Below are 13,098 nucleotides of genomic sequence, written 5' to 3'. Positions count from 1 at the left end.
AGATGTCCTAGTTATAGGGATGAAAATCAGGCAAACTGTAAGCAGCATGTTTGGTAGGATTCTGTTTCAAAAGAATAAGATTTTATGCTTTGGTGATTTTTCTGTATAGAAATTTTCTGAAAGAAAAGTTAACAGTAGTAAATAGCCCTAGGGAGTTAGACATTGGAGATGAACAGTAGTAGTAAAGACTTTATAGTATATGCTTGATTATGTTTTTAATTTTTTTACAGTGATTATGGGTATCTTAGAATAAAGAGCCGGTTTAAATAAATACAGAAAGTAATTGTCTCTTAAGTGTAGCAAAAAAATTGCTGATTATATTGAGTAGAATGAGTTTCTGTTCAGTTCAGTTCAGTCGCTTAGTTGTGTCTGACTCTTTGCAACCCCATGAATCGCAGCACGCCAGGCCTCCCTGTCCATCACCGACTCCCGGAATTCATTCAGACTCACGTCCATCGAGTCAGTGATGCCATCCAGCCATCTCATCCTCTGCCATCCCCTTCTCCTCCTGCCCCCAATCCCTCCCAGCATCAGAGTCTTTTCCAGTGAGTCAGCTCTTCACATGAGGTGGCCAAAGTACTGGATTTTCCGCTTTAGTATCATTCCTTCCAAAGAACTCCCAGGGCTGATCTCCTTCAGAATGCACTGGTTGGATCTCCTTGCAGTCCAAGGAACTCTCAAGAGTCTTCTCCAACACCACAGTTCAAAGGCATCAGTTCTTCAGCTCTCAGCCTTCTTCACAGTCCAACTCTCACATCCATACATGACCACTGGAAAAACCATAGCCTTGACTAGACGGACCTTAGTCGGCAAAGTAATATCTCTGCTTTTGAATATGCTATCTAGGTTGGTCATAAATTTTCTTCCAAGGAGTAAGCGTCTTTAATTGCATGGCTGCAGTCACCATCTGCAGTGATTTTAGAGCCCCCCAAAATAAAGTCTGACACTGTTTCCACTGTTTCCCATCTATTTCCCATGAAGTGATGGGACCGGGTGCCATTCACTCTCCACTTTCACTTTCATCAAGAGGCTTTTTAGTTTCTCTTCACTTTCTGCCATAAGGGTGGTGTCATCTGCATATCTGAGGTTATTGATATTTCTCCCGGCACTCTTGATTCCAGCTTGTGTTTCTTCCAGTCCAGCATTTCTCATGATGTACTCTGCATATAAGTTAAATAAGCAGGGTGACAGTATACAGCCTTGACATACTCCTTTTCCTATTTGGAACCAGTCCGTTGTTCCATGTCCAGTTCTAACTGCTGCTTCCTGACCTGCATACAGATTTCTCAAGAGGCAGGTCAATTCCCATCTCTCTCGGAATTTTCCCCAGTTTATTGTGATCCACACAGTCAAAGGCTTTAGCATAGTCAATAAAGCAGATATAGATGTTTTTCTGGAACTCTCTTGCTTTCTATATGATCCAGCAGATGTTGGCAATTTGATCTCTGGTTCCTGTGCCTTTTCTAAAACCAGCTTGAACATCAGGAAGTTCATGGTTCATGTATTGCTGAAGCCTGGCTTGGAGAATTTTGAGTGTTACTTTACTAGCATGTGAGATGAGTGCAATTGTGCAGTAGTTTGAGCATTCTTTTGCATTTCCTTTCTTTGGGATTGGAATGAAAACTGACCTTTGCCAGTCCTGTGGCCACTGCTGAGTTTTCCAAATGTGCTGACATATTGAGTGTAGTACTTTCACAGCATCATCTTTCAGGATTTGGAATGCCATCGCCTCCACTAGCTTTGTTCGTAGTGATGCTTTCTAAGGCCCACTTGACTTCACATTCTAGGATGTCTGGCTCTAGGTGAGTGATCACATCATCATGATTATCTGGGTCATGAAGATCTTTTTTGTACAGTTCTTCCATGTATTCTTGCCACCTCTTCTTAATATCTTCTGCTTCTGTTAGGTCCAGACCATTTCTGTCCTTTATCGAGCCCATCTTTGCATGAAATGTTCCCTTGGTATCTCTAATTTTCTTGAAGAAATCTCTAGTCTTTCCCATTCTGCTCTTTTCCTCTATTTCTTTGCATTGATCACTGAAGAAGGCTTTCTTATCTCTTCTTGCTGTTCTTTGGAACTCTGCATTCAGATGCTTATATCTTTCCTTTTCTCCTTTGCTTTTCGCCTCTCTTCTTTTCACAGCTATTTGTAAGGCCTCCCCAGACAGCCATTTTGCTTTTTTGCATTTCTTTTCCATGGGGATGGTCTTGATCCATGTCTCCTGTACAATGTCATGAACCTCATTCCATAGTTCATCAGGCACTCTATCAGATTTAGGCCCTTAAATCTATTTCTCACTTCCACTGTATAATCGTAAGGGATTTGATTTAGCTCATACCTAAATGGTCTAGCGGTTTTCCCCACTTTCTTCAATTTAAGTCTGAATTTGGTAATAAGGAGTTCATGATCTGAGCCACAGTCAGCTCCCGGTCTTGTTTTTGTTGACTGTATAGAGCTTCTCCATCTTTGGCTGTAAAGAATATAATCAATCTGATTTCGGTGTTGACCATCTGGTGATGTCCATGTGTAGAGTCTTCTCTTGTGTTGTTCGAAGAGGGTGTTTGCTATGACCAGTGCATTTTCTTGACAAAACTCTATTAGTCTTTGCCCTGCTTCATTCTGCATTCCAAGACCAAATTTGCCTGTTACTCCAGGTGTTTCTTGACTTCCTAGTTTTGCATTCCAGTCCCCTATAATGAAAAGGACATCTTTTTGGGGTGTTAGTTGTAAAAGGTCTTCTAGGTCTTCATAGAACCGTTCAACTCCAGCTTCTTCACTGTTACTGGTTTGGGCATAGACTTGGATAACTGTGATATTGAATGGTTTGCCTTGGAAACAAGCAGAGATCATTCTGTCGTTTTTGAAATTGCATCCAAGTACTGCATTTCGGACTCTTGTTGACCATGATGGCTACTCCATTTCTTCTGAGGGATTCCTGCCCGCAGTAGTAGATGTAATGGTCATCTGAGTTAAATTCACCCATTCCAGTCCATTGTAGTTCGCTGATTCCTAGAATGTTGACGTTCACTCTTGCCGTCTCTTGTTTGACCACTTCCAATTTGCCTTGATTCATGGACCTGACATTCTAGGTTCCTATGCAACACCACCAAAAATTTTATTGAGATTTTCCATATATTGTTACATCTTCCTTTGCTCTTTATCTTACGTGAATTGAAGATGAAGCTTTGTCTAGTGTGAGGTAAGGAATTTTGTTTGACATGATCAGCATTAGTAATAAAGGTAAGCTGAGAAAATTATCTTTTAAAATTCAGCTTTTTAGTAAAAGATGTTTATTTCCTACAGATTCCTGGCATTCAAAACAGTTGGCTTTTAACACACTGATACTGCATCAACGTGACAATGAATTGGAATGCAAAACCAGAGAGTCTCTCCTTCCCACCCCCGTATCCTAAAAAACAAACATCTTTTTTGGAGCAAGGACTTAGCACAACATCTCAAAGTTCTTTCCATACTGGAAGTAACCAAGAACCATGCCTATTTCTCAGTAATTCACATCCAGTTTCACGGCCACTGCTCAACATCAGGAATCAGAAGACTCCTCCACAAATCCCTGTTTCTGATTTGCATAGTGGAACCATTATGACTTCACAAACTTCAGTAGAAAGAATAACATATGCAAATGTTAAAGGACCCAAACAACTAAGTCATGATTTGCAGATTTCTTCAGGAGTTACACAAGATGTATGGTTGAACTCGCCAATGGGGAGTTCGACTCTTTCTCATACAGGGGCAACTGTATCTCATCAAACTGGTTTTGGAACGAATATACCCAATGTGCATGCACTACAGAATCAGTTTCTAACATCAGATACTTATTCTATGCAAGTACATGTGATCCCTTCTAATTCTGGAAGAGTTCCTATAAGTTACCAAGGAAACCCAAGACGAAACCTACCTTTGTCAGAGCAACAGGTTGATTGGGCACCTCAGCAAGCTTCCAGTGGACTGACTTACCATGATTACAGACCACTTCCAAAGCAATACAGTTATTCATCACGAAGCTTTTCCCAGGAGCCTACAATTCAGAAACAAAACCCTATGTCATCTGTATCATTCCAAGTTAAAAATAGTCAATCTCCAAATCCTGCACTGACATTTAAGTCAAAGCAGATTGCAGCTGTACCATCATATCAATATACAGTTACTCAAACTGACAAAAGACCTCCTCCTCCTTATGACTGTAGATATGCAAGCCAGTCTTTGCAGAGTACTCCACGTGTTGTTAAACAGTCCTCTATGGAAGTTCCTCAGAGTCAAGAAATGCACTTACCTGAAATGAGGAAAGACTTTTGTAGAGAGTTTCAACAGCAGTGGCAAAACCCAAATGAAAATTTCAGTATGATGGGAAGTTCCTGTAACTTGAAAGTAAATACCAGTGTCAATCATTCTTTTAATGAACCTGTTAGATCATCTGTGACTGGTGCTCAGGCTCTTGCTCAAAATAATCAGGAGAGAAGAGTGGATTCTCAAAATCTAACTTCAAATCAAGTACTGGACACAAGTGTCACAAAAGAGAAGTTAGTGAGGGATATTAAAACATTAGTAGAAATAAAAAAGAAGTTTTCAGATCTTGCAAGGAAAATTAAAATTAATAAAAATCTCTTGATGGCAGCAGGTTGTATTAAAACACCTAATACCTCTTATAGTGAATCAGCTGAAAATTCTGGATTGTCTTTGAAACAAACTGCCAGAATCCAGTCTGGACCACAACTAACCCTAGTCACTCCAGAGACTGTGGAGGATAAACCACCAACAGTAATGGAATCTGCAGAAGAAACTAATAGACCACATAGTGTGTTGAGTTCCAACCTTCAGAACAGAAATTTTAACCAAGTCAGTTCTGTTTTACTAAATTCTTCCTGTTCAGAAAAGTTGCCAATACCAGAACAAGTCCATGATTCGGAAGCTGTGAATCCTTTAAAGACATCAACTGGTGAGGTAACTCAGGCACCATTAAATAACACCCAACTTTCATCAGGAAATTTTGTCAGCGTTGCACAAAATGTGTCAACAAATTCTGAAATAACTTTTCTTCCTCATTCTACATCATCTGAGGAATATATTTCAAAATATCCAAATAAAAATAGGCTAATTCTCAGTTTACTTACTTCTGGAAGTAAAACTCAGAAGAAATTATTAAAAGATAGTAGTGAATGTATTCAAGATTCTAAACTGCATAATTTTGAAATGAATCCAAATACTGAAAACACTGGTAACCAACTGAAAACCATGGAAAATGTAAATCCTCCAAGGACTTGTAATATAAATGCCAAAATTGCAGACACTTCTTGCTTTGAGTATAAATCGTTTAATGGGGTGTCTTCTAACAGTGGCTCTCCCTTTTCCATGGAATTGCTAGCAACATGTCTGTCTTTGTGGAAAAAGCAACCTTCAGAACCTACCAAAGAAAAACAGGATAATGAGTCAAAAACAAACACAACAGCCATTGCAGTTTCAAAGCCTGCGCCCATCTGTGAGAGTAGTCCATTTTCACCTGTGGGAAATTCTCAGAATAAGATAGTAAACACTTCACAAGAAACTATTTCATCAGTGGTAGCACAAAATTATGAGTCTTCAGGAACAACTACTACAAAAGGGATTGCTGTAGTATCACCCTTAATTCTTTCAGATGTCAATACATTGTCTGTGAAAGATACATCTGAAGCTTTACCTGAAACAGCATATCCAGTTATTAAAGAAGGCAGTGTTTGTAGCTTACAAAATAAATTGACAGAAAATACTGCTTTGAAGATTAATGTTAATGAACCAGTAACAAGTACCACAGGCATCACAATTTTCCCACTAATTGAGGACAAGCAAAGTCAGTCAACTAATACTAATTCAGAAGGCATACCTAATACCAATCAAGGAAAGCACAATGAATCAGAACCAGATATCCAGTGTCCTGTGAGTGATCAGCAAGCCTCATATATTTCAGAGAAAAGTAGTAGTGTGGGCAGTGATGTATTACAGATTGGCAGTATTTGTTCTCTTGTTGAAGGTGATACCTCTTATGATTCCCAAATCGCAGAGATATTCAACTTGCTCCCTTTGCAAAAAGCTGAGTCACAGAAACCTCTACCCAATCACCAAATAATGAATAGTAGACAACAAAATGAACATTTCACTGAAAATAAAGACTTTGTCTTTAAAGAAGATGAATTTGTGCAGTGCACAGATGTTTCAAATAAAATAACAGATCAGTCAGAATCACTGCAACCTCCAGCACTGTCGCCTTTGAAATGTGCTGAAGCAAAGAGTGGAATTCTAGAGGAAAGCAGTTTGGAGCATATCACTGAAAATGAAAACATGGCAAATGATACATGTTCATCAGCTGCTATTCAGCAGGATAGTTACCCTCAGGAAGCTGATTTGTCCTGCAGTTACACTGAACAGGATCCTACAACAGATGAAAGTCTCCATGATAAGACATCTATCTTATACCTACATGATCAGCTGTCAGAACTTTTAAAAGAGTTTCCCTATGGTATCGAACCTGTGAACATGCATGAAAGTTCTGTGGTACAGCAGATGGCAGACCAAATCTCAGAAGCTCAAACTTGTGGTAAAACGGATTGTGACTCCAAAGGTTCAACAGACCAGATACAAATTACAATATTAAACACAGATCAGATGAAAGAACTGTTTCCTGAACAGGACGATCAACCCAATGAGGTTGACAAATTGACAGAACCTCAGAAAGAAAAGCCTGTAACAAAGGAAGAGAACCAGTGTGACCCACAGGCACGCGGAGTTGAAGAACATTGTGCTTCTGTACCATTGGATTCAGAAAAAGATGATATCCGTTGCTGTGCTTTGGGGTGGCTCTCTATGGTTTATGAAGGAGTACCTCAATGCCAGTGTAATTCCATTAAGAAGTCAACTTCAGAAGAAAAAAAACAGACAAATCCATGTTCTCCTTCAGAGGCCAAGAGTTATAAACAAGGAGAGAGAACCTCTGACAGAGATGTTCCTGTTGCATTTAACAGTGCTCCAAATAATCCTCCAAAGATTCCTCTTACTTGTCCAGTTGAGAAAAAACATTTTCCTGAAGCAAAGCAAAGCAGCAATATAAAAGACAAATCCAAAACAGAAAGTAACAGTTCACTAAGGACAGAGCAAGAATTATCCAGTCAACTCTTATCTAAAGGTGATAAAAAACTGGATTCTTTGCAGAGTCACAAAAGAAAGCGAAATCTGCAATTTCATGAGGAAACTTTTCATTCTGCTAATAAAATTACAAAATTTTCTCAGGAGAGTCTGCAGAGGAAGTTCATGGCACAAAACTTAGGGCCACTAAAACCAAAGATGAGTTTTTTGACAAGCAAAACTAAAGATTTGAATATGAAGAATGGTTCTTTGGTACAGTCAGTATCACCAGAAAAGAGAAAATTGAAATCAGGAGGCTCTAAACAATCTATGGAAGAAAGGAAATTAGATGAAGGGGTCATACTTGATTCAGAGATAAAGAGGAAGAAACATGATAAACAAGAGCAGAATAAAAATGTAGGAGGTGGTGCATTTAAATTCTGTAATTTTTCAACCCCAAATGAAAGAACTTGGATTAAAGAAAAGGCAGTATCAAATGTTAAATCCTCGGGCTCTAAGGATAGCTCATCTAAAATGAATAGAGTTCTGTCACCAAAGGAGTATTTATCAAGGCAGAAGCATAAGGAAGCATTGAAGAAAAACTATCTGAAAAATAGTGATTCGCAGCATATGAGGCCCAGTAAACTTTCTGTGCAAATGGAAAGTTCTGGGAAATCAAATGAGAGACCCAGTGGCAGTGTACAGACCTGCAAGGAATCATTAAGTATTGGTACAGGCCATGGTAAAAGCATCAAAACCCATCATTCCAAAGAATCTAAAACATATATTTCAAGGAATATTAAAGGAACAGTTGGTGGAAAGCAGTCTGATAAAATGTGGATTGATAGAACCAAGCTAGACAAAAATTTAAATAATATAAATAATGAAGGTGAATTAAGCCGAATGTCTTCCCAAACAAAGGATCAAAGGAAGCTGTATCTGAACAGAGTTGCATTTAAATGCACTGAACGTGAGCGCATTTGTCTCACAAAATTAGACAATTCACCTAGGAAGCTTAAAGAAAAGAGACCAGAAAGTAAATCTAAGAACCTATTACCTGTGAAAGACACCACAGAAAAACTAAGCATGCTGGAGTTTAAATTATGTCCAGATGGAGTGTTTAAAAATACAAACACTGTTGAAGACCAGAAGGATCTGCAGCACACAACTAGGAAGGAGCAAGCCCCTGTGCAAGGTCCAGTATGACTTTTTTTTGCTGGTGTCTGCAAAAGTGTAATGCATTGTAGGTCAGCAAGTGGCAGAGCACCTCTCGACGTCTGGGTAGCTAGGAAACACTTAAAATTATTTTGCATTTACTGAGGTTTTCTCGGTATGTTGATAGTTCATTGGTCAATATTTGTTTTAAAAGTTTTGCCCTACTTGTTGTAAATTATATTACATGTACATTAATGATGACAAGGTTTATAAAATTTGCAAGGTTTTCCAAATACAAAAGATCTCCCTTTTCACTAAGGCGTGAAGAACATGCTTTGAGCAGTTATAAAAGTATCAAGTATACATTATTTTAAGTCTTGCTTTTTGTTCAGTTCTTTGGGCTTACAATTTCAGACCCCTAGTGATTTTGAAGTTTTGGTCTAAATATTAATAGCTGTAATTGTTAATTAAGTCTTTTTGTATATCAGAAGTAGTTGGACTTCTTGCCATCTTTGAGTCAGTTGGTGACTATTATATCACTAAGGTTAAAGTGGTACCTTCTCATATACCCCAGAATGGCAATCATATCTGTTCGTTAGCTGAAGGATAGAATTCTCAACATAGTGCAAGATGGAAGGAGAAAATAGGGGACTCAATAAGGAAATATTTAAGGGTGGTGGTTAGTATATGCAAAACATTGTGTTGAGGAAACCCAGATTGGAAAACTAAAGGATTTGAATGGAAATCTTAGTTTCTCTTGCACTGTTCAGACAGTGTTGGTGTGTATAACGTTACAATGAATAAGTTACTTTTTCTTAGAAGGTGTATGGATATGTGAGTATATAGAGTATAAATTTGTATTGATTACACTTGGTTCTTGAAACTAGATTAGAATCTGCCTGATTGTAACAGAAATGTTGGGTGTAGCTACAGCAGTGTGAGATATGTTCTGTGTCATGCCTTTAAGTACATTGACATGTGCTGGTGTTCAGTCCAGGTGAGAGAAACATAATTACATTATCATTATTTTTAATTGTGAGATTCAGTCACCTCATACGGAGAAAGCATTTTTCCAGGCCCTTTTTAGAGTTAATGTGTGAGTATACCTAATGCCTTCTAAAATCTGTTGTAGGCATACGTGGTTTTCCTTCATTATAGTACTAGAAGATATGAGTAGCAAAGTCTAGAGATCTGAAAATGAATATTTAAATAGTTTCAGGAATAAAAAGTACAAAAGAAGACTGGTTAAAATGTGTGACTGAGGAGAAAAGGATGCCGGAAGCCAACCAAGAAATAGGTAAAACTATCTATTTGAAGTTTTTATTTTACTTACCTGGCACTCATATCTAAACTGGATTATAGTTCTGAAACTGTCGTGAAGCTTGGTTTTTATCCATATTTCTTTTAAAAAATGATTCAGTGTTTGAGTAGTGGGAAGACATTTTCCTATGTTTTCTGTCATGCTTTGGACAGAAAAGTAGTGATCTGTTTCCTTTTAAGAAGAAAATTCTCCCCTTGACTTAGGCAAGGGGTTGGCATACTTTTCCTATGTAAACCATGCCCAATAAATATTAGGTTTTGCAAATCATGTTTCCTAAATACTAGACTCTAATGTTATGATAACATGAAAAAATGGCTATAAAATAACAAATGAATATGGGCTATGTTCCAATTAAAGTTTACTAAAACTTGTAGAGGCTGGGCTTGGCCCACACGCCTATTAGCCTATCCTCAGATTTATTTGCAAATTAATTTAATTTTCAAAACCAAGTAGACAAAGATTCATATTTATCAGTGAGAGGTTAGATCATTTGATTAAAGTTACATAGCAGCAATAAAGAGAAGCAAGAGAGGAAGTGTGACAAAGGTTTATTATTGTTGTTTAGTTGCTAAGGTGTGTCCAACTCTTTTGCAACCTCATGGATGATAGCCTACTAGGCTCCTCTGTCCATGGAATTTCCCAGGCAGGGATACTGGAGTGGGTTGTCATTTTCTTCTCCAGGGGATCTTCCAGACCCAGGGATCAAACTCATGTCTCCTGCATTGGCAGGTGGATTCTTTACTGCCGAGCCATCAGGGAAGCCCACAGAAGAGTTAAAAAACAAATATATATAAACAGGCATGTATAATTTGAGTCTTCTACATTGAAGATGTGTACAGGACAAAAATTCAGCTGAATTGAATTGAAAGAAAAAGGAATGAAGTCTTAATTAGAATAGGAAGACAATGGAAAGTGCAAAAAATGAATTAGTGGGAAAGTAGAAAACACACTCCTAAAGTTGGAACACAGACATGAGAAAGATGTAATGGGTGTGGCAGCTGGGGCGAGAAAGGTCTTTGGAAGTGGGAGGGGACACAACTTGCCTGATTGCCTCAGAGATGAGAGGCATAACTGGAACCTGAGTCCGAAAATACTCAGAAGACAGACACATTCGCAGAGTGACCAGAGAGGCTCAGGAAACGTCATGAGCTAAACAACACACAAGAAGATAACTGCAGACAGGATGAGCAATAAACAGTGAAGGTGGGACATCAGTGCTCAGGTTCATGATGAAAAAGACACAGACCAGGGCCCAGAGAAGAGCTGCACGCAGCAGGGTGAGAGGAAAGCTAAGAAACAAGTTTGGAGCTCTGTCAAAAGTCTAATGAGACTTCAGAAAATCATGAAAAAGCATACCAAGATGAAGAGGCTAGAGAACTAGAACAAGCTTAAAGCAAAGGTTTTCAGTTCTTAAAGATGGCTATAAAAAATACATTTTAGATGAGTGACAGTAAATTTGGTGGCAAAGGTTGGCATGTAAATGGAGCAAGAGGTGAAATTGTCAGGCTGAGGTAGAGGAGGAGATGACAGAATCCAGTGGAAAACCACTTAGAGCCCACCTTAAGGATCAGCATTCAGGACAGAAAACTAATGTGGTCAGAGAAGAACTTCAAACATTAAGAATTTAACAGTGATCATACTCTGTTACCAAAAAATGAAGAATAATAATTAAGAGGACAGAGTACTTGACCCATCCAGGCTGAAAGAAGTAAAATAGGACTTTTAATCCAGAAAGGAATGGCTAGAGCAGGAAGGCAAAGTATAGGAACTCAGAATTGGAATAGCTTCCCAGATAAAGAGGTACATTTTAAAATGCACAGAAAGGGGAATAGCTGGCTGGGGCCATCACAAAAAGGATAGTAAGACTAATCATAACACTATGGTTGAAAGAAACAGAAATACAGATATTTCTTAGAATACCTGATGCATAGAAAGGCCAGAATATGCAAACTGTACTTAGCTGCGCTCTTTGGAACTGGCTTACCTTGGTTCATTTTATATTGCTAGTTTAGATGGCTGTTTGGAAAGTCACATTCTTAATAGTATGCAAATGACAAAGAGATTTTACTGGGTACGGGTATAGGTAAAGGAGAATAGCCCTGGTCAGTGAAGATGGGGATGGGGTATAAATGACCCCTAAAGGAGAGGCAAGATGTCCTGTTCATATACTTTATAATTCTATAGGTAAAGAGCCATTGTTTGTTACACTTTACTCTTTATTGCAGATAAGAATGCATGTTTTCCCTCTCAATTTATATTGATTGTACTGTTCACTAACATTAAGAGTAACAAAGTAAAATTTTTGTTTCCTTAGATGATAATGTTTTGGCTAATTCAAGGCTTTCCAAGAGAAACTGCAGTGCAGATGGATTTGAGATACTACAAAACCCAGTAAAAGATTCAAAAGCAATGTTTGAAACCTACAAAAAGCTGTATATGGAGAAGAGAAGCAGAAGTCTTGGTAGCAGTCCTTTAGAATAATTTTGAGACTTTAATTCTTCTGGTGGTTCTGTAATTACCACCAGAAAAATTCTGTTAAATATTTTTCTGGAAATACTCAAGATTGCCATGATAAAGTTTCTGAGTCTGGTTACCCCTTAGGTTATACATATCATTGAAATTAATTAAATTGGCTTGAGAACCTTATTTTGTGGGTAGCAGACATAAGAAATAGGCGGTATTTGTCAAGGAAACCATAAGCTATTGAATTCTGGCATTATTGAACCAAGTGTACCATTACTTTATACAAATCTTGTTTTGAAATGCTAACTATCCATCCTAAGGGAGATTTGTTCCTTATTTAAGGACTAGTTTATTTCCTCTGGGACTGTATTTTTGTTTTTAAAACTTTCTAGCAAAACTTATTTTTTCAGAAATGCTCACTGTGAATGTCAAAGTATATTCTTTAGTATTTTATACTGAATTGTTAACTTTTTGTCGGAAGTCTTGTTTTATACTTGTTAAACTGAATACAGTTTTTGGAATAATGTTTAAACATTACTTTTCATACTTGAAATAAACATTTATTTTTTAAAAACTAGGTTGGAAATGGTTTGATTTTAATTTTGTTGCCTATCCTCACAGCAGCACATTTTAGAAAGGTGTTTTTAAAAGAAATGTTAAATGTTTTCAGGTTTATTCAGAAGAGGAGCAAAAATTTTTCTAGGTTTAGGAAATTTCAAGGAAGGCAAAATAAAATTCTTCAAATGTTACTGGGCTTTACTCTATATGACAACTAGAAGTACAAATTTGTTTTCATAAAACCTTAATGTTACAAGATTTTTAAAATACATTTTAAAATTTTTTCTGGGAGTAGGGAGAAATGGAATATTCATTGGACGTACTGATGCTGAAGCTGAAGCTCTAATACTTTGGCCACCTGATGCCAAGACCTGACTCATTAGAAAAGACCCTGATGCTGGGAAAGATTGAAGACAGGAGGGAAAGGGGATGACAGAGGACCAGATGGTTTGATGGTATCATCACTGATTCAGTAGACATGAGTTTGAAC

At 37.8% G+C, this 13,098-nt stretch overlaps 1 protein-coding gene across 1 annotated transcript; it reads left to right on the top strand.

The window, feature by feature from the left end:
- Positions 1 to 3,361: 3,361 nt before the first annotated feature.
- Positions 3,362 to 12,516, top strand: RESF1 (retroelement silencing factor 1). The gene is made up of 3 exons (XM_068970348.1): positions 3,362 to 8,306; positions 9,480 to 9,563; positions 11,902 to 12,516. Exons 1-3 carry the CDS (start codon positions 3,362 to 3,364, stop codon positions 12,066 to 12,068), a joined length of 5,196 nt encoding a protein of 1,731 aa, XP_068826449.1. The 3' UTR covers positions 12,069 to 12,516.
- The last annotated feature ends 582 nt before the right edge of the window (positions 12,517 to 13,098 follow it).

Source organism: Capricornis sumatraensis, chromosome 4 (genome assembly GCF_032405125.1).
Source record: "Capricornis sumatraensis isolate serow.1 chromosome 4, serow.2, whole genome shotgun sequence".
In the NCBI taxonomy this organism is placed as follows: Eukaryota; Metazoa; Chordata; class Mammalia; order Artiodactyla; family Bovidae; genus Capricornis; species Capricornis sumatraensis.
This window is presented reverse-complemented; position numbering and strand designations above follow the sequence as displayed.

What these genes read in the sequence shown, in the direction of transcription:
- RESF1 (XM_068970348.1), top strand. Translation starts at nt 3,362, where the DNA reads ATGAATTGGAATGCAAAACCAGAGAGTCTCTCCTTCCCACCCCCGTAT. An exon ending in GGAGCAAGCCCCTGTGCAAG is followed by an intron (nt 8,307 to 9,479) that starts GTCCAGTATGAC and finishes ATATTTAAATAG; the next exon opens with TTTCAGGAATAAAAAGTACA. An exon ending in GGAAGCCAACCAAGAAATAG is followed by an intron (nt 9,564 to 11,901) that starts GTAAAACTATCT and finishes TTGTTTCCTTAG; the next exon opens with ATGATAATGTTTTGGCTAAT.